The sequence below is a fragment of the Solanum dulcamara genome, chromosome 4, assembly GCF_947179165.1.
Source record: "Solanum dulcamara chromosome 4, daSolDulc1.2, whole genome shotgun sequence".
In the NCBI taxonomy this organism is placed as follows: Eukaryota; Viridiplantae; Streptophyta; class Magnoliopsida; order Solanales; family Solanaceae; genus Solanum; species Solanum dulcamara.
In genome coordinates this window covers 73,792,788-73,812,231 of record NC_077240.1, presented here as the reverse complement: position 1 = coordinate 73,812,231, position 19,444 = coordinate 73,792,788, and the positions used below count along the sequence as shown (strand labels likewise).

At 32.6% G+C, this 19,444-nt stretch overlaps 1 protein-coding gene across 1 annotated transcript; it reads left to right on the top strand.

The window, feature by feature from the left end:
- Nucleotides 1–279: 279 nt before the first annotated feature.
- LOC129885078 (uncharacterized) lies at nucleotides 280–1,046 on the top strand. The gene has a single exon (XM_055959292.1). It carries the CDS (start codon nucleotides 398–400, stop codon nucleotides 953–955), a length of 558 nt encoding a protein of 185 aa, XP_055815267.1. The 5' UTR covers nucleotides 280–397; the 3' UTR covers nucleotides 956–1,046.
- Nucleotides 1,047–19,444: the final 18,398 nt, after the last annotated feature.

The window sequence follows — 19,444 nt, the reverse complement described above, 5'->3', positions numbered from 1 at the left end:
ATTTGAAGTTTGGCCTATCCATCCCCTTCTACATTGTTCTAGAATAGAATAGAATAAGGACATTTATGTCATTAGCTGTGTAAATATTTTTGTTTTCATTTTATGTTTTTATAGTTAGTTACACATTCTTGACCTTTTTCTATGCTTTTATTGAGTCGAAGATCTATCGGAAACAGCCGTCCTACATTGGTAGGAGTCAGGTCTGCGTACACTCTACCCTACCCAGATCCCACGATGTGGGATTTCACTGGATTGTTGTTGTATAGTTAGTTACACATTCTGAATACGGCCAATAGGATTTCTACTCGAATATATAGATCATTCTTTTGTACAAAAAAAATACACCCAAAAAATTTCAACAATCTTCTGATCATCGAGAATAACAAGAGAATCAACAATGAGTTTTCCATCAGAGAAGGCGAACGATTTGGGTTCAAACGATGAAACGATTATTGTAGCTCAACAACTGAAAATGCAATTTCACGGCACCAGAAAAGGAGATCTGGAAACCATCGAATCTTATGTGAAGAAATTGAAATCGATAGCCGATTCTCTTGCCGCCAACGGAAATCCTCTATCAGATCCAGATTTAGTTTTGCAACTTCTTGCTGGTTTGCCTTCTCCTCAATACTTGCCGTACCAGAACAGAATCTCATCTCAGTTCCCTCTCCCTGATTTTACAGGCGCTTGTTCCTTGCTTTACATGTACGAATCACTATTGCAGGAGCAACAAAAGGCAAATACTACCATTAGTGATGATAGTCCTAATTTGGAGGATGGAAATTATAATACCGAAGGGACATTTGATAAGATTTTTGGAGTATTTAGTAGAGTAAACAATGTGGTTACAACAGCATGGGACGTTTGGAATATGTTTGGAAACTCATCAACGGCAAATACGACGGGAAACAAGAAATATTCAAAAAGACGTAATCGAGGAAGGGGTAGGAGGTAGTAATTTATTTCAAGTTTTTTTTTTGTGATTTTTCATTTTATGTAACAAAGACTGGATTGTTTTACTTATTAGATAGTGTTCTTGTGGATCATTTGCGACTGAACATTTACAGACTGCATTTCTTTATCTTATCTCGGCGGCGACTAATCTTGTTTCGCATAGTAAATAATTCAGAAAATGACAAGAAATAATTCATATATGTATTAATTTTGTATAATATTTTTGGTTGGCAGATAGCAAATAAGTTATTTATATATAAAATTAATATGACGTGTATTTGATAATTTATAAATCGGCGAAACTATAATGTATAATCTATACGAGAATTTATGTATAATTTTATGTAGAATATAAAGTGAAATAACTAATATTTTTTCTGTCTCATTTTATTTGGCGCTTTTTTTTACTCCATTCTTAAAAAATATCATCTTACTATAATTAAAAATAATTTAATTTTAAATTTTTTTTTTAACCTAATAAAATAATTTATAACCACACAATTTTTTTCTTTTTTTCTTAAATATTGTGTCAAATAAAATGGCGCCACATGAAATAGTATAGAGGAAGTACATAAATAACTAATTTCTACATAATTAATACTTGAATAAAATAATACATAAATTTATTCATAATTAATCGTAATATTACTAATACTTGTATAATTTTATGATTTTTTTTTGCATATAGCTACTCAAAAATGCATTAATTATGCTCCATAGCTATAGTTTGTTAATTACAATTCGTAACTATAGTTATAACATTATTTGTATAATTCGCGTAGCATTTGTATACATTTGTATAATTCACAGTTTTTGTCTAACGTTTGTATATTTCACTATACAATTAATGAATAACGTTTGTATAATTCGCTATATAATTTTTAGTGTTTGTATATTTCGCTATACAATTCGATTCGCGCACAATGTTTGTATAAATCACACGAATTATACAAAACTCAAGTGTATAATCGCGCGAATTATATAAAATTCACTGTAATTACAGCTAAATATTTGCCGTGAGCCATAATTAATTCAAATAATAATTATATTAACTAATTAACTAGTATATATTTATTTATCCGCATAATTTTTCCCTAATTTTAATTAGTTATGAAACGACTCGTTTGGAGTTCGGTCTATGATGAGTGTAAGATATGAAAAACAAATGAAAAAAATATTTTTTGTTAAATTATGATGGATGTCTTAGTGGGTGTCTTTTTTTCAAGTGGGGCCCACTCAAAGTGGGCAACTTGCCCACTATGTATTTGCATCTTATTATGCCTATATATAGAGGCAACATTGATATGGAATGGAACATAGATATACAAACTTAATACACGGCACTTTCACTCTCTCTCCCTTCTGTTTCTACTTCTTCTCTTTTATTCTGTTCGCCTTATTCTGTTAAATTAAATTTATTTTTATAACATGTTATCAGCACGAGGCTCCAGCTATGTTTAGAAGATAACAAAAAGTGGTAAGAGTTTTATTTAAATTTATTTTCATAAAATGACAAATATTTCAAAAATTGAATTTACTACTCTTGATATCTCTAGAAAATGCTACTCATCATAGTCACTTGATGCCGAAATTCATTTAGAATCAATGGGTCTGGCAGACACCATTAAAAATGACAATATGACATTCAATCAAGACCGTGCTAAAGCCATGATATTTTTCCGTCACCATTTTGACGAGGGGCTAAAATTACAATATCTCACATTAAAAGACTCCCTTAAATTGTGAAAAAATTTAAAAGAAAGATATGACCACCTGAAGTTGGTCATGCTTCCACAAGCTCGTCATGATTGGCTAAATCTGAGATTAATGGATTTCAAAAATATAACTGAATATAATTCTGCTATATTTAGAATTATAGCTCAATTAAATTTATGCGGAGAAGAGATCACTGAGCAAGATAAACTTGAAAAGACATACTCCACATTTCCACCCGCGAATATGCTCCTGCAGCAGCAATATCGCGAAAAAGAATTTAAAAAATATTCTGAATTACTTTCTCACCTTCTTATTGCTGAAAGGCATAATGAACTATTAATGAAAAATCATGATAGTCGGCCAGTTGGTTCTTTGCCGCTCCCTGAAGTGAATCAAGCAAATTCTAACCAACGAGAAAGAGGCCATGGCTCCAGTCGTGATCGTGGTCAAAGAAGGAATTTTAATCATGATACTCGGCTGGCACCGAGAAATGACCAGCAATATAAAAGGCATGGTAAAAGGCGAGAAGCTTTACCGAGGAATAATTCAAAAAGTGTATGTCATAGATGTGGAGGTGTGGGGCACTGATTACGGACTTATCGGTCGTCAAAACGTCTGGTTCAGCTATATCAGGCATCAATAAAGAGGGCAGAAAATAATCTAGAGACAAATTTTATCTCTGAAGATAATATTGAGCCTATACATTTGGATGTAGCTGATTTCTTTAATTTTCCAGACGAAAATATGAATATTGATAGGACTAATAAGATGTAAATATTTTCTTTTTATCTGTATTAAATATGATGTTTGTATTTTTCTAGTCAATGTAAATAAATAAAATTTATGTAATGTACCATGTGTTAATACTTATTTTATTTCTTATTGAAGAAAATATGAAAATGCCTCAAATTTTATTTGGATCAATGTCCAATCACGAGGATATTTGTGTAATTGATATTGGAATAACTCATGCTATATTTAAAGACGAGAAATATTTTTCTAACTTGCTAAGAGGAAAAATAAATGTTACTACAATTTCTGGTAATTTAAAAATGATAGAAGGTTCCGGAAGAGCTACTATAATTCTGCCTAAAAGGAAAAAAATTATTATAAAAGATGCATTATTTTCTTCTAAATCCCAAGAAACTTGTTAAGTTTTAAAGATATCCGCAGAAATGGATATCATGTTGAGACACTAAATGAAATGAATATTGAATACCTTGGTATAACCAAGAGTGTCTCAGGCCAGAAATATATTTTGGAAAAATTATCAACTTTGTCATCTGGCCTATATTATGCAAAAATTAGTGCAATTGAAGCACATATGATCGTAAACCAGAAGTTTACTGATCCAAATACATTTGTGCTATGGCATGATCGAATAGGTCATCCTGGATCAATAATGATGAGACGAATTCTTAAAAATTCAACTGGACATCCGTTAAAGAACCAGAAGATTCTTACAAATGATGAATTTTCATGTGCTGCTTGTTATCAAGGCAAATTAATTGCCAGACCATCGACCCTGAAGGTTGACATCGAATCTTCTGGCTTTTTAGAGCGTATACATAGAGATATATGTGGACCTATTCATCCACCTAGTGGATTGTTTAGATATTTTATGGTCCTAATAGATGCATTATCTAGATGGTCACATGTGTGCCTGTTATCATCTCGCAACCTGTCATTTGCGAAATTGTTAGCACAAATAATAAGATTGAGAGCGCAATTCCCAGATTATCCAATTAAAGTCATTCGCCTTGATAATGCTAGAGAATTTACATCCCAAACTTTTAATGATTATTGCTTATCAATTGAGATAAAAATTAAACATCATGTTGCTCATGTTCATACTCAAAATGGCCTTGCAGAGTCATTTATAAAACGCCTACAATTGATAGCAAGACCTCTACTAATGAAAATAAAATTGCCAATTACTGTTTGGGGTCATGCTATCTTACATGCAGCAGCACTTGTACGTCTTAGACCGACACATTATAATAAATATTCTTCGTCACAATTAGTATTTGGTCATGAGCCAAATATAGCCCATCTACGAATTTTTGATTGTGCAGTATATGTGCCTGTAGCACCACCACAACGTACAAAGATGGGCTCTCAACTAAGGTTGAGCATATATGTTGGGTTTGACTCACCCTCCATTTGCAGATTATCGGTTTGATGAAACACTTTTCCCGCCATTAGGGGGAGAGAAAAAAGAACCCGAAAAAGAAAAAGAAATTGCGTGGAAAATTTCATCACTATAACACTTTGATCCACGTACCCGCACATGTGAGCAGGAGGTCCAGAAGATCATCCACTTACAAAAAATAGCAAATCAAATGTCAGATGCATTTACTGATTTGAAATGGATAACTAAGTCACATATCCCTGCAGTGAATGTGCCTATCCGAATTGATGTCCCAAAAGGGTCATCTACAAGTATCATAGCTTCTGAATCTCAAACACGTCAGAAGCGTGGTAGACCACTGGGTTCAAAGGATAAAAATTCTAGAAAGAGAAGCGTGAAAAATAATAAAGATGATACTACACAAGAACCTCTTGAAGGAGGTCAAGATTTGAGTAATCTTGATATTCATGAAGAAATCAGTGAACCCGAGACTCAAGTGAATGAAGAACTTTCAATAAGTTCTACCGGTGATGAAATAAATTTAGATTGATCGAAAATCATAGTTGATAATGTTTTTGCATATAATGTTGCACTTAACCTCATGCAAGATAGTGAAAGTATTGAGTCTAAATCTGTCAAAGAATGTCCACGTAGATGTGATTGGCCAGAATGACAAAAGGCAATTCAATTAGAATTTGACTCACTTGCTAAACGTGAGGTTTTTGGACCTGTAGTCCAGACCCCTGAAGGTATGAAACCAGTTGGCTATAAATGGGTTTTTGTGCGAAAACGAAATGAGAGAAATGAAATTGTAAGATACAAGACACGCCTTGTTGCATAAGGATTCTCTCAAAGACCCGGGGTCAACTATGAAGAAACATATTCACCTGTTATGGATGGAATAACATTTCGATATCTCATCATTCTAGCTGTACATAAAAATCTTGAAATACATCTAATGGATGTAGTTATAGCTTACCTTTATGATTCACTTGATAATGAAATTTACATGAAAATCCCAGAAGGACTAAAATTGCCTGAAGCATGTAATAAATCTCGGGAGATGTACTCAATAAAATTGCAAAGATCATTATATGGTCTGAAACAATCAGGGCGCATGTGGTATAATCGCCTAAGTGAGTACTTAATAAATGAAAGCTATATTAATGATGTTATTTGTCCATGTGTTTTTATTAAGAAGACGGGATCAGAGTTTGTTATACTCGTCGTTTATGTTGATGACATAAATCTCACTGGAACCTCTAAAGAAGTCCAAAAGGCGATTGAGTATCTAAAGAAAGAATTTGAGATGAAAAACCTTAAAAAGACAAAACTTTGTCTAGGTCTACAAATTGAACATTTAGCAGACAGAGTTTTTGTCCATCAATCTACCTACACTGAGAAACTCTTAAAAAGATTTTACATGGACAAATCACATCAATTAAGTACTCCAATGGTTGTTCGATCACTTGAAGTGAAAAAAGATTAATTTCGACCTCCAGAAGAGGATGAAGAAATTCTTGATCCTGAAGTACCATATCTCAGTGCTATTGGTGCACTTATGTATCTTGCTAACGCAACTAGACCTGATATAACATTTTCTGTTAATTTGCTAGCAAGGTATAGTTCATCCCCAACACGAATACATTGGAACGGTATCAAACATATTTTGCGATACCTGAAGGGTACTATTGATATGGGTTTATTTTATACTAACAAAGGTTGCGCAGACCTTATTGGTTATGCATATGCAGGTTATTTATCAGACTCACATAAAACTCGATCTCAGACAGGCTATCTATTTACGCACGAAGGAACTGTTATATCATGGCGATCTACAGAACAGACCATTATTGCTACTTCTTCAAATCATGCTGAAATAATAGCAATTCATGAAGCAAGTAGAGAATGTGTATGGTTGAGATCGATGATACAGTTCATTAAAGAAAGATGTGGCCTGATGATATTTGTATTTTTCATGTAATAATAAGGTTAGTAGCAAATGAGCTATGGATTAAGGGTCTATGAAGGAACCCTTGGGTTGTGGTATGTTAGTTATAAAGAATCATAAGTAGGGATGTTCGAACGAGACCAAAAAATTGATCTGAACTGATAAACCAAGTCAAACCAATTTAATAAACTGAAAATCGGCTCAGTTTGGTTTGGTTTGGTTTTAGATTTTTTAAAATAGATAATATTTAGTTTGATTTGGTGTTACCCATAAAGAAAACCGAACTAAATCAAATCGAGCCGATAAATATGTACATATTTAAAATATTATATATATATATATATATATATATATTTATGTTTATTAAACTTTATCTATTTTTTTTTAACTTTTTCATAATTTAGGACCATTCCAAAAAAACGTCTAGCCCATGTTCCCCAAGCCCATATATGTTTAAAGTAAAATAAAAAAACCCTTATTGAATAGTTAGCATAAATAATTTTTTCCTTCGTTAGATTTTCAGTTCCCCCTTATTTCCTCCCAAACCCTGTAGACCTCTATTCCGCTCTCAGTCTCTCACAATAATAATTGAGTGCAAAAAGCTTTAATCCCTGTAAGTCTGTAACTTTTTCTTCCTTTTACTTTTTTGGTTACTTTTTGTATGTTCCCTACTTTTTGTTTGTGTAATTATTTTTGTATCTTTGAAGTTTTACTTGAATGAATTACTTCTCTAGTCTTTCATCTTGTATGTGTTTTTTATTTTATTTTTCTGTTATTTTAGATTTTTTCACTGATTTAGGTTTTTTCTGTTGATTTAGTTTTTATCTAATGATTTTGGATTTCTCTGTTTATTTAGATTTTTGGATAGTTTTTTTCAGATGGAAACTACAACTACTCAAAAAGATGTGGAGCCAGTGGAGGTAACCAATAAAGTATCTCCAACTACTTTGTTATAACCTGAGTTTGACGGTGATAAAACTGTGATATTACTCCCAATCATGCTAAAAAGCGGAAACAAATAACTTTTTGCGACCCTGATCGTAGCCTTGTGTGTAGTGACAAGAGAATTTCCGGCGTTTGGAAACACTCTACTGAATATCTTGATAAATGGGGTAAGAAAAGGGCAAAAATGTAACTACTGAAGTAGTAACTTTGCTTCTGAAAGTACGAATGAGACCTTAACGCTATGGAGACATTTAAATGAGGTTTATCCTAATTTGCCTCTTAGAATTATTGACAGAAATCAATCAAGAGTCAAGATAGTTAAAAATGGGGAACAAGCATATAGTACATATACGATATAAAAGGTTATGATTAACATCAATGAGATTAGGAGAGCCATTGCTGAGTTTGTCATTTTTTATGAACAACCTTTTAAAGTTGTTGAAGGGAAAGGTTTTAGGAGATTAATGGTAGTTGCTTTGCCTAATTTTCAATTACCTTCTTGCTTGACTGTTGCTAAACAATGTTTGAAAATATATCAAGAAGCGAAAGAAAAGCTTTAAAAGCTTTTTCATAATCAACGTGTATGTGTTACTAGTGATACATGAATATCACTTCAAAATCTAACTTATATGGTTGTCACTGCCCATTGGATCGATGATGAGTGGAATCTGAAAAAGAAAATTCTCAACTTTTTCCAAACATCAGATCATAAGGGTGAAATAATTGCTAAGGGGATTGAGGCATGCTTATTTGATTGGAAAATTTATAACATATTCACGGTGACCTTAGATAATGCAACTGCTAATGATTCTGCAATTAAACACTTGAAGAGAAGAATTGAGGATTGGAAAGGAAGCATCTTAGGAAATGAGTTCTTACATGTTAGATGTAATGTTCATATTCTAAATTTGATCGTGAAAGAAAGACTCGGTGAACAAAATGAGTCTATTTCTCGGGTAAGAAATGCTATCAAATATGTTAAGTCCTCAGCTGGAAGGTTTGATTCCTTTAAGCCATTTGTCGAGAATGTTAAGATTGACACTTATGGTCTTTTGACTTTAGAGCTACATTAAACGTAAACATCCAAGGGAGAGTGTTAAATTATGATGGATGTCTTAGTGGGTGACTTTTTTCCAAGTAGGGCCCACTCAAAGTGGGCAACTTGCCCACTATGTATTTGCATCTTATTATGCCTATATATATAGAGGCAATATTGATATGGAATGGAACATAAATATACAAACTTAATACACGACACTTTCATTCTCTCTCCCTTCTATTTCTACTTCTTCTCTTTTATTCTGTCCGCCTTATTCTGTTAAATTAAATTTATTTTTATAACATTTTTATCTTAGTTTCCACTGAAACTATACTACTGACTGCTGAGTTTCATTGTAAAATGAAGCCCCACCATATAAAATTGTTATGTCTTGAGTCTAGAATAGTAGAGTTTTGTTTAAATTGATTTTATTTTAAATGTTTATAAATTAATTATAGCCTTTTTTGAAATGTTTAAATAAATAAACAGCTTATAAACATTTAATTTTGTAACGACCCATTATGTCGTTTTGAGAACTAGAACTTTTTAATTTATAAAAGACTCATTCCGTAAACTTTTAATGGGTATGTGGACTATTCGATAACCATAGTTATTTAGTTGAGGGGTAAATTTAAATAACTAATTTAATTAGTGGGCTAAGTTGATAATTTATTTAACACTCTATACCAATTATTAAAGAAAAAAAATAGGGTTTATTAATTTTGATACATAATTGAGTAGAAAAAAAATGAAATAACAGGAAAAAAAACCCTTACCTGTGCGGTGACAGAGAAGGACGACGAGAACGGCTTGAGGTAAGAAAATTTTTTGCTTAACTATATTCCTCTGTATGCATATGTTGATTGGTAATGATTAGAGTTATAGTATTAGTGTGGTAATGTATGAATAGTTGTTAAATTGGGTAGTTATTATTTATTATTATATTATACATGAATGTTGTTAATTAGACATTAGATTTATACAGAATTGTTACTTTTGCGTTAGTGTATTAGGGTTGTGTGCAATACAAAGGTGAGAATAATTGTGATATTGCATTATGTGATGTTGCATAGGGTTGTGTGTTTTTGATAATTATGATATTGAAGGAATTGAGACTTAACCCTTACTTAAGATTTAGGAATATGAGACTTGAGATATTAGTTGGTATCAAAATTTAGGAATTTGAATGGGTTATTGAGTCTAGGCTAGATACATAGTAATATGGGTGTTTACAGACTCGTGTACTTATGGATATTATACATTTGATAGAGTGGAAACATTCTGAGGCATCGAAGAAAGGGAAAGCACCGGTTAATTAGCTTGTTTGACTTCGATTCTTCGGTTGAGGTAGATTATGATTTTATTCTATATCATAGATAGACTCTTAATAGCAATTGATAGTCATTGGTTAATGTGTGAAGTTTGCTATGTATTTAATTGTTTTGGTTTGGATGGTTGGTATGTTGTTGTGATTGGTCTGAAATCCCAAGACCGCGGAATCCATAATCTTGAACTTGCCCTATCAAAAATGGTGCCTTGAATAAAGAAGGATTGATGAAATATTGTTAATGAAGTGGAATATAATAATAAAGAATGATAAATTAATTATATTTGGATCGGGTGTCACGTTCAGACACGGTATATTTGGATCGGGTGTCATATTTCGGCATGGTATATTTAGATCGGGTGTCACATTCCAGCACGGTAATATTAAAGGAAACAAATGAAAATGACTTAATGTTACCCAATCTCCATAACTCATTTCCCAAAAGAGCGTGATGTGGAGGCCTGAGTCCTCATGTGTGATCTTGATATTGTTGACTGGTTATGTAATTGTTCATTGGTTGTCATCTGTTAAGTGCTATGGTTGATTTTCCGCTATTACTTTATGCTTATTAATTTCTATTTTGAGTCGGCCGATGATACCTACTCAATACATGTTGTCCTGTATTGACCCCTACTTGTGTCTTTCTTTTTTTTATTTGTGGAGTGCAATGAGTCTTCCATCGGCTTCGACTCAACCTCAGCTCTAGTCAGTCTCCAGTCCATCGGATTGCAGGGTGAGTTATCCTTCTAGCTGGCGATGAAATCTCTTGTCATGGCATGGTGTCCTTAGTTTTCGGACACGTTATGTTATTTATTTATTTGGTGTTTGATAATTCGAAACTTAGTTTTAGAATTTAGATGTCCTTCATGTGATGACTTTCAGGTTTTGGAAAAACGTATTTAATTGAGCGTCCGCGTTATTTTCATATAGTTGGAGTTTGTATCGTTGGTTCTCCTACCTAGAAGGTTAAGTGTGGGTACTACTCATTGCCCATTTTGGATCATGATAAATTTAAAAATTAAAAAGATACAAAAAATTCCATAGCTAAATGTCGATTCAAACATGCTCGAAGCCATGACGAGAACAAGTACAAGAAATATGGAACCACGATGGATTATATCTAGCCTTTAGGACATCTCCAACCCAAACACCAAATTTTACTATTTTAGTGTAAATCAATTCCAATCCACTGCACCAAATTTAACATCAAAAAAATATATTTTTCTCCGCTTTATTATATTATTATTATTTTTTATTTTATTTATATTTTCTTATTTCATAAAATAAATTCTTTCTAAAACATTCACCGTATATAATTTATATTATTTTCGACCTCATATAATCCATATTTTAATAGTATTGGTGGATCTGAAAAGAATCTGCCAGATTATTATGTTATTGTTGTAATTTTTTTTAATTTATTATGTTTTTTTGTACTTTTTAAAATTACTATGTATTTTATATTTCAATTTTGATGTATGTCAATTACTACTTTGTTGAATGTTTATTATTTTTGGTTATTTATAAGTACAATATATTATTTATTTCCGGCTCGTGTCTTTCCTCAAGTGTCGTTCAGGGACGAATGGAGGGTAAATTGATATCTATTGTAACGACCCAAACCGTCGTTAGATAAGATTAGAAGAAAAACACAAGAATTTTTGCATGACTGGGTTCCATCATCCCGCCAGAGCGGGATGGTCCCGCCAAAGCGGAAATATGACCGCCTGAGCGGGAGGACGTGGGTTAGAAACTTAAGTCGGGATTATTTTTTTTTCCTGTCAAGTCTTGTATTGCTCTTCAAGCTGGAAGCTACTTCGGAATCTCCTTCATCAAGGACAACTCCGGATTCAAGTTAACCAGGCTAAATTTATTCATATTCTTTCTTAATTGCATATTATTATCAACCAAGTAATATCAACCAAGTAAAATGGTTGTCCACTTAAAATGGTGGATAGTCCATTTACTTTTTAAGTGGGTAAAATGCCCATTAATATTTTCCTCCACTTGTAAATATGACTATAAATATAGCCTTAAACTTTAATGTAAAAACACGCAAACACATAAAAGAAAGAATTACTATTACTCTCTCTATATTACTACTCTCTCTATTAATACTTTCTATATACATATTCTCTTGTTCTTCTTCCTTTATAAAATTGTCAAGTTAGTTAATTTATAACACGTTATCAGCACGAAGCTCTAATTTTTCAGAAAATTAACTTCTATATCAGGTATATCTACTAAATAAATTTAATTTTTAAGTTATCTTTGTTACTTTCAAATTAATTTTCATCATGTCAAACTTGTCAAAATTGGAATTTGTGGCACTTGATATTTCTGGTAAAAATTATTTGTCATGCTGAAATTCACCTTACCGCTAAGGGTCTTGGTGATGCTATAATTGAAGGAAATACAGCATCAAGTCAGGATAAAGCAAAGGCTATGATTTTCCTTCGTCATCATCTAGATGAAAGCCTAAAAATGGAATACTTGACAGTGAAAGATCCACTTGAATTGTGGAAAGACTTAAAAGGGAGGTATGACCACCTCAGGGCAACGGTATTGCCAAGGGCTCGTTATGAGTGGATGCACTTACGGTTTCAAGATTTTAAAACCGTAATTGAGTATAATTTTGCTGTATTTAGAATAACTTCCCAATTAAAATTATGTGGGGAAAATATAAATGATGAGGACATGTTAGAAAAGACACTAACTACTTTTCATGCCTCTAATGTAATATTACAGCAGCAATACCGTGAAAAGGGTTTTAAAAAATACTCTGAATTGATATCATGCCTTCTGGTGGCTGAACAACATAATGCCCTTTTAATGAAAAATCATGAAGCCCGTCCCACTGGAACTGCTCCGTTACCAGAGGCAAATATGGTAAAAGCACATGGCCAGTCTGAAAGAAGACATAATAAATATCAAGGTCATAATAATGTGCGTGGGCGTGGCAATGGCAGAGGACGATATAATAATCGTCGTGGTGGTGGTCAACATAAAAGGGAGAACAATATCAGTTCTCAAAATGGCCCTTCAAAAAGTAACTGTCATCGTTGTGGCATGAAAGGCCACTGGAAAAATGAATGTCGGACGCCTGAGCATTTTGTAAGACTTTATCAAAATTCTTTTAAAAGAAAGGCAAATAGAGGTGGTGCATCTTCTTCTAATGCTCGGATAGAGTCACACTTGGCGTTCGAAAATAATGTTGAGGCAAGGCCTTTGAATAATGATAATATTGAAGCAAATATGGCCTTAAGGGATGATGATTTTAATGACCTCAATGATATTACTCATTTGGAAGTTGAAGATTTTTTTAAGGATCTTAATTGATGTTTAATTTCATGTTTTTCAATATGTTATCATGTACTTTGAATTATTGTGTTTTTACGTTTATGTATTTGAAGAAAAAAAAATAATAATCAAGGTTACATTTTTATGATAATTGTATATTATTTATTACATTGTGCTATTTTACAATGTTGTAATTAATTACTATTAGTGTGCTATTATTTAATCTTAATATCATATTGTTACTAAAAATAATATTCGCCTTATTTAATGTCATTATAGTAACTATTTATTCTTGTTAATGTTTTAGACATTAATAATATATAATGATTATATTATTTTTGTCAATAAACAAATTATCTATACATGATGAATAATATTATATTAATGTTTTATAATATTTTATATTTGTTTTTAATACTTGTGTATAATATTTATTTAAGGTTAATAAGTATACAATTCCATAAACTAAATTATTGTAACATTCATCATAATTGAATCATATAAATTTTTTTTAATTATAAATTACCATAATTTAACTTTAAAAAACAAAAAGGACTTATGTTTTTCTAGCAAAATTGTTACTTATTTTATTTCTTACAATGCATTTTTATTTTATGAAGATAAATAAATTTATCAGTCTTCAATTGGATTCAAGATGAATAATGGAGATATGTGCATTTTGGATAGTGCCACAACTCATACGATATTAAAAGAAAAGAAATATTTTTGTTATTTGATTATGAAAAAGGCCTATGTCAATACAATATCTAGTAGTACAAAATTAATTGAAGGCTCTGGAAAAGCAACCTTATTACTACCTGGAGGAACGATATTGGTAATTGATAATGCATTATATTGTAGTAAGTCTCAAAGAAACTTGTTAAGTTTCAAGGTTATTCGCCAAAATGACTATCATATTGAGACTGCAAATGAAGGAAAGGTTGAATACCTTTATATTACTACAATAAATATGGAGAAGAAAATTGTGCACGAAAAATTACCTGCACTTTCTTCTGGGTTGTACCATACAAATATTGGTACTGTTGAATCACATGCCATTGTAAACAAAAGGTTTACTGATTCTAATGATTTTATCATTTGGCATGACCGGTTGGGCCATCCCGGTTATAATATGATGCGCAGAATTATTGAGAATTCACATGGACACACTTTGAAGAATCAGAAAATTCTTCAATTTAAGGAATTCTCTTGTGTTGCTTGTTCCCAAGGAAAACTGATTATCAAACCATCAGCAACTAAGGTTGAGATTGAATCCCCTGCGTTTCTGGAACGTATACAGGGTGATATATGTGGGCCAATTCACCCTTCATGTGGACCATTCAAATATTATATGGTCTTGATAGATGCATCTACAAGATGGTCACATGTGTGCTTATTATCAACTTGCAACATGGTTTTTGCGAGATTGTTAGCTCAAATTATAAGGTTAAGAGCACAATTTCCAGATTATGCAATAAAGACAATTCGTCTTGATAATGCTGGTGAATTCACATCTCAATCATTTAATGATTATTGTATGTTGATTGGAATAAAAGTTGAGCATCCGGTCGCTCATGTACATACACAAAATGGTCTAGCAGAATCATTGATTAAACGCCTCCAATGGATAGCTAGACCATTGCTAATGAGGACAAAACTTCCTATTTCAGTATGGGGGCATGCTATTTTGCATGCAGCAGCACTTGTGCGCGTAAGGCCAACAAATTGTCATGAATTTTCCCCATTACAGTTGGCGTTTAGAAGGGAGCCAAATATATCCCATCTTAGAATATTTGGGTGTGCGGTATATGTCCCAATTGCTCCACCGCATCGCACAAAGATGGGTCCCCAAAGAAGGTTGGGAATATATGTTGGGTATGAATCTCCTTCTATTATAAAATATCTGGAACCTATGACTGGAGATTTATTTACTGCAAGATTTGCTGATTGTCATTTTGATGAATCAGTATACCCAACATTAGGGGGAGAACATAAGCAGATGAAAAATGAGATAGATTGGAATTCATTGTCACTATCTCATTTAGATCCTCGAACAAATCAATGTGAGCAAGAAGTTCAAAAGATGATTTATTTACAGAATATTGCAAATCAACTGCCGGATGCATTTACTAACCTTCCACGGGTTACTAAATCGCATATCCCAGCTGCTAATGCTCAAGTTCGAGTTGATGTCCTGGTAGGACAACTTATTCAGGCAAATGAATCTAGACCACGCTTAAAATGTGGAAGACCATTTGGTTCCAAAGATAAAAATCCTCGAAAAAGGAAAGGAATGAATGATCAAGATGATCATAATTTGGAGGCGAGTGCTCAAGAAGAGCCCAGAGACACAACAAATGGTGATACCACCGAGGAGGTCCAAGTACCTGAAAATAATGAGAATGAAGAAATCTCAATAAGTTATGTCTCGACAGGAAAACGGTGGAACCGAAATAATATTGTGGTCGATAATATTTTTGCTTATAATGTTGCCATTGAAATAATGCAACAAGATAAGGATCTTGAACCAAAATCTGTCGATGAATGCAGACAGAGAAATGATTGGCCAAGATGGAAGGATGCAATTCAAGCAGAGTTAACTTCACTTGAAAAACGTGAAGTTTTCGGATCAATAGTTCGAACACCTGAAGGTGTCAAGCCAGTAGGGCACAAATGGGTTTTTGTGCGTAAACGAAATGAAAAGGGTGAAGTCGTAAGATATAAAGCACGACTTGTAGCCCAAGGTTTTTCGCAAAGACCTGGCATTGACTATATGGAAACATATTCCCCTGTGGTGGATGCAATTACTTTCAGGTATCTAATGAATTTGGCAGTTCATGAAAAGCTTGAAATGCAGTTAATGGACGTGGTCACTGCCTATTTATATGGCTCATTGGACCACGACATTTTTATAAAAATTCCCGAAGGGTTCAAAGTGCCTGAAGCATACAAGGATTCTCGAGAAAATTGCTCAATAAAACTTCAAAAATCCTTGTACGGGTTGAAACAATCAGGGCGAATGTGGTACAATCGTCTTAGCGAATATTTGCTAAAAGAAGGATATAAAAATGATCCAATTTGCCCTTGTGTCTTTATGAGAAGGTTTGGATCTGAATTTGTCATAATAGCAGTATATGTTGATGATATAAATATTATTGGAACTCCAGAAGAACTTTCAAAGGCAGTAAAATACCTGAAAAAGGAGTTTGAAATGAAAGATCTTGGAAAGACAAAATTTTGTCTTGGTCTACAAATTGAACATTTTACAAATGGGATATTTGTCCATCAGTCAACATATACTGAAAATATTTTAAAGAGATTTTATATGGATAAAGCACACCCATTGAGTACTCCAATGGTTGTGAGATCTCTTGATATTAATACAGATCCGTTTCGGCCTTATGAAAATGATGAAGATCTTATTGGTGCTGAAATACCATACCTTAGTGCAATTGGTGCATTAATGTATCTTGCCAACAATTCTAGACCAGATATAGCTTTCTCAGTAAACTTGTTAGCAAGATTTAGTTCTTCACCAACACGCAGACACTGGAATGGAATTAAGCATATATTCAGATACCTTCGAGGTACCATTGATATGGGATTGTTTTACTCAAATGATTCCACGTCACAATTGATTGGTTATGCAGATGCGGGATATTTATCTGATCCCTATAAAGGTCGATCGCAAACAGGCTATTTATTTACATGTGGTGGTACAACTATATCATGGCGTTCAACAAAGCAAACTATGATTGCCACTTCCTCAAATCATGCAGAGATAATAGCCATTCATGAAGCAAGTCGAGAATGTGTTTGGTTAAGATCAATAACTGAACACATTCAAGAAACATGTGGTCTTTCTTTGACAAAAGACGCTCCAACAATATTGTATGAAGACAATGCTGCATGTATAGCTCAACTGAAGGGAGGATACATCAAAGGAGACAGAACAAAACATATTTCACCAAAATTCTTTTTCACTCATGATCTTCAAAAGAAGGGTGAAATAGATGTCCAACAAATTCGTTCAAGTGACAATTTGGCGGATATGTTCACCAAAGCATTGCCAACATCAACCTTTGAGAAAATGAGATACAAAATTGGAATGCGTCGTCTTCGAGATATTAAGTGATATTTTCATCAGGGGGAGCAAAATACGCGCTGTACTCTTTTTCCCTTAGTCAAGGTTTTGTCCCACTGGGTTTTCCTGATAAGGTTTTTAATGAGGCAGCACTCAAGGCGTATTATCAGATATGTGTACTCTTTTTCCTTCATTAGGCTTTTTCCCACTGGGTTTTTCCTAATAAGGTTTTAACGAGGCACATTTCTCGTGGACATCCAAGGGGGAGTATTATCAACCAAGTAATATCAACCAAGTAAAATGGTTGTCCACTTAAAATGGTGGATAGTCCATTTACTTTTTAAGTGGGTAAAATGCCCATTAATATTTTTCTCCACTTGTAAATATGGCTATAAATATAGCCTTAAACTTCAATGTAAAAACACACAAACACATAAAAGAAAGAATTACTATTACTCTCTCTATATTACTACTCTCTCTATTAATACTTTCTATATACATATTCTCTTGTTCTTCTTCCTTTATAAAATTGTCAAGTTAGTTAATTTATAACACATATTGATTTATTGTTATGTTCCTACTTATCATTCCATTACATTGACTTATCGATCACTTCAATCCACGTGTCCTTTAAATCATGTTACAACTTCAATTGTACCTCTTCTAATCCTTCATTTTCACTTTCCTTTTATTTCTTATGGCATGTATGTCTCGGATTGAGACTCAACATCACTGTTAGATCAAGCAAACTTGCATTTTCTCCCTTTTCGAGTATATCTATCGCCCTCCTGTTATATGTCCAAACAAAGAACGAGAACTATAGTCGCTAAAACGTTTGAATATTTCTTTTGACATTCGTTTGCAATGTTAAAGATTCAATTGTCAAGAATTTCAATACGAAAAAAATGAGTTCTCTCTCTTTTAGAATTAACAATTTTAAGAAGATTTTTAATTTTATAATTTTTGGGCCCAATTTTCAAAACGTAGCTAAGGCTCAAATGTTTTTCTTGAAGCAGATTCTTTTCAAATTGGATATTTAAATCAATGTCTAGTAGTAAAGGATATCAGGAATGATTTTACAAGTCGTTTCTTAAAAATTTAATTATACAAAATTTACATTACAAACTTTTATTTTAATCGTACAAACTTTTAAACTGTAGAAGAATCGATGTGCACTTCACAAACGCACAACACAAAATCATTTAATCATAGAAAAATACAAACTTTTGCACAAACAAGCGTGAAAAGAGCAAAAAGAGAAGATTATTTTCTTAAACCGTTTTAAAATTGCACCAAATACACTTAAGAACGCGTAAATACACTATTGGAGAATTCGTAGGGCCTGCTTCAAACCTTTTTCGTTTTTACATATTGAAAAGACAAATAATAATTATACGAAGAGAAATGGAGCTAAAGTAAATGTTAACTTTAACTTTAACTTAAAGAATGAATTATGAGATTATTTTATTTTGAATTTTTTTAGTTTACTATAAGCAATTATAAGATTAATTATAATATTAATTTATATCCTATAAGGCTCAATTCATGTAATAGATTAATTTTAACTAGGCACAAAATTTAACTATGAAAAAATGACTTTAATAAACTTATTATTTAAAATGGAAAAAGTTTGAAATGTTCGCAGCGTATTAGAAATGAATCAAAAATATTTTTCTTCCACCTATTAGCACTACACCAAAAAAGATCTTTAGTGACAATAAATTAATGGCAATAACTTGATTGCCGATAAATATGTTCTTTTAGAGGCAATTAACATTATTTGTAAATAACCCTAAAGCCTATAGTGACATTGATTCCAGTGGCAATTAACTAATGACAGTAAAAAATTTAACACTCTTTATTAATGTGCATCTTTATTGATGTGAAAAGTTATTATTGTTGTTGTAGATCAAATTTGCACATACTTCCACCTATTAGATAAAGAATGTCCTTAAACTCTTAGATCAAATTTGCACCTACTTCCACCTATTAGATAA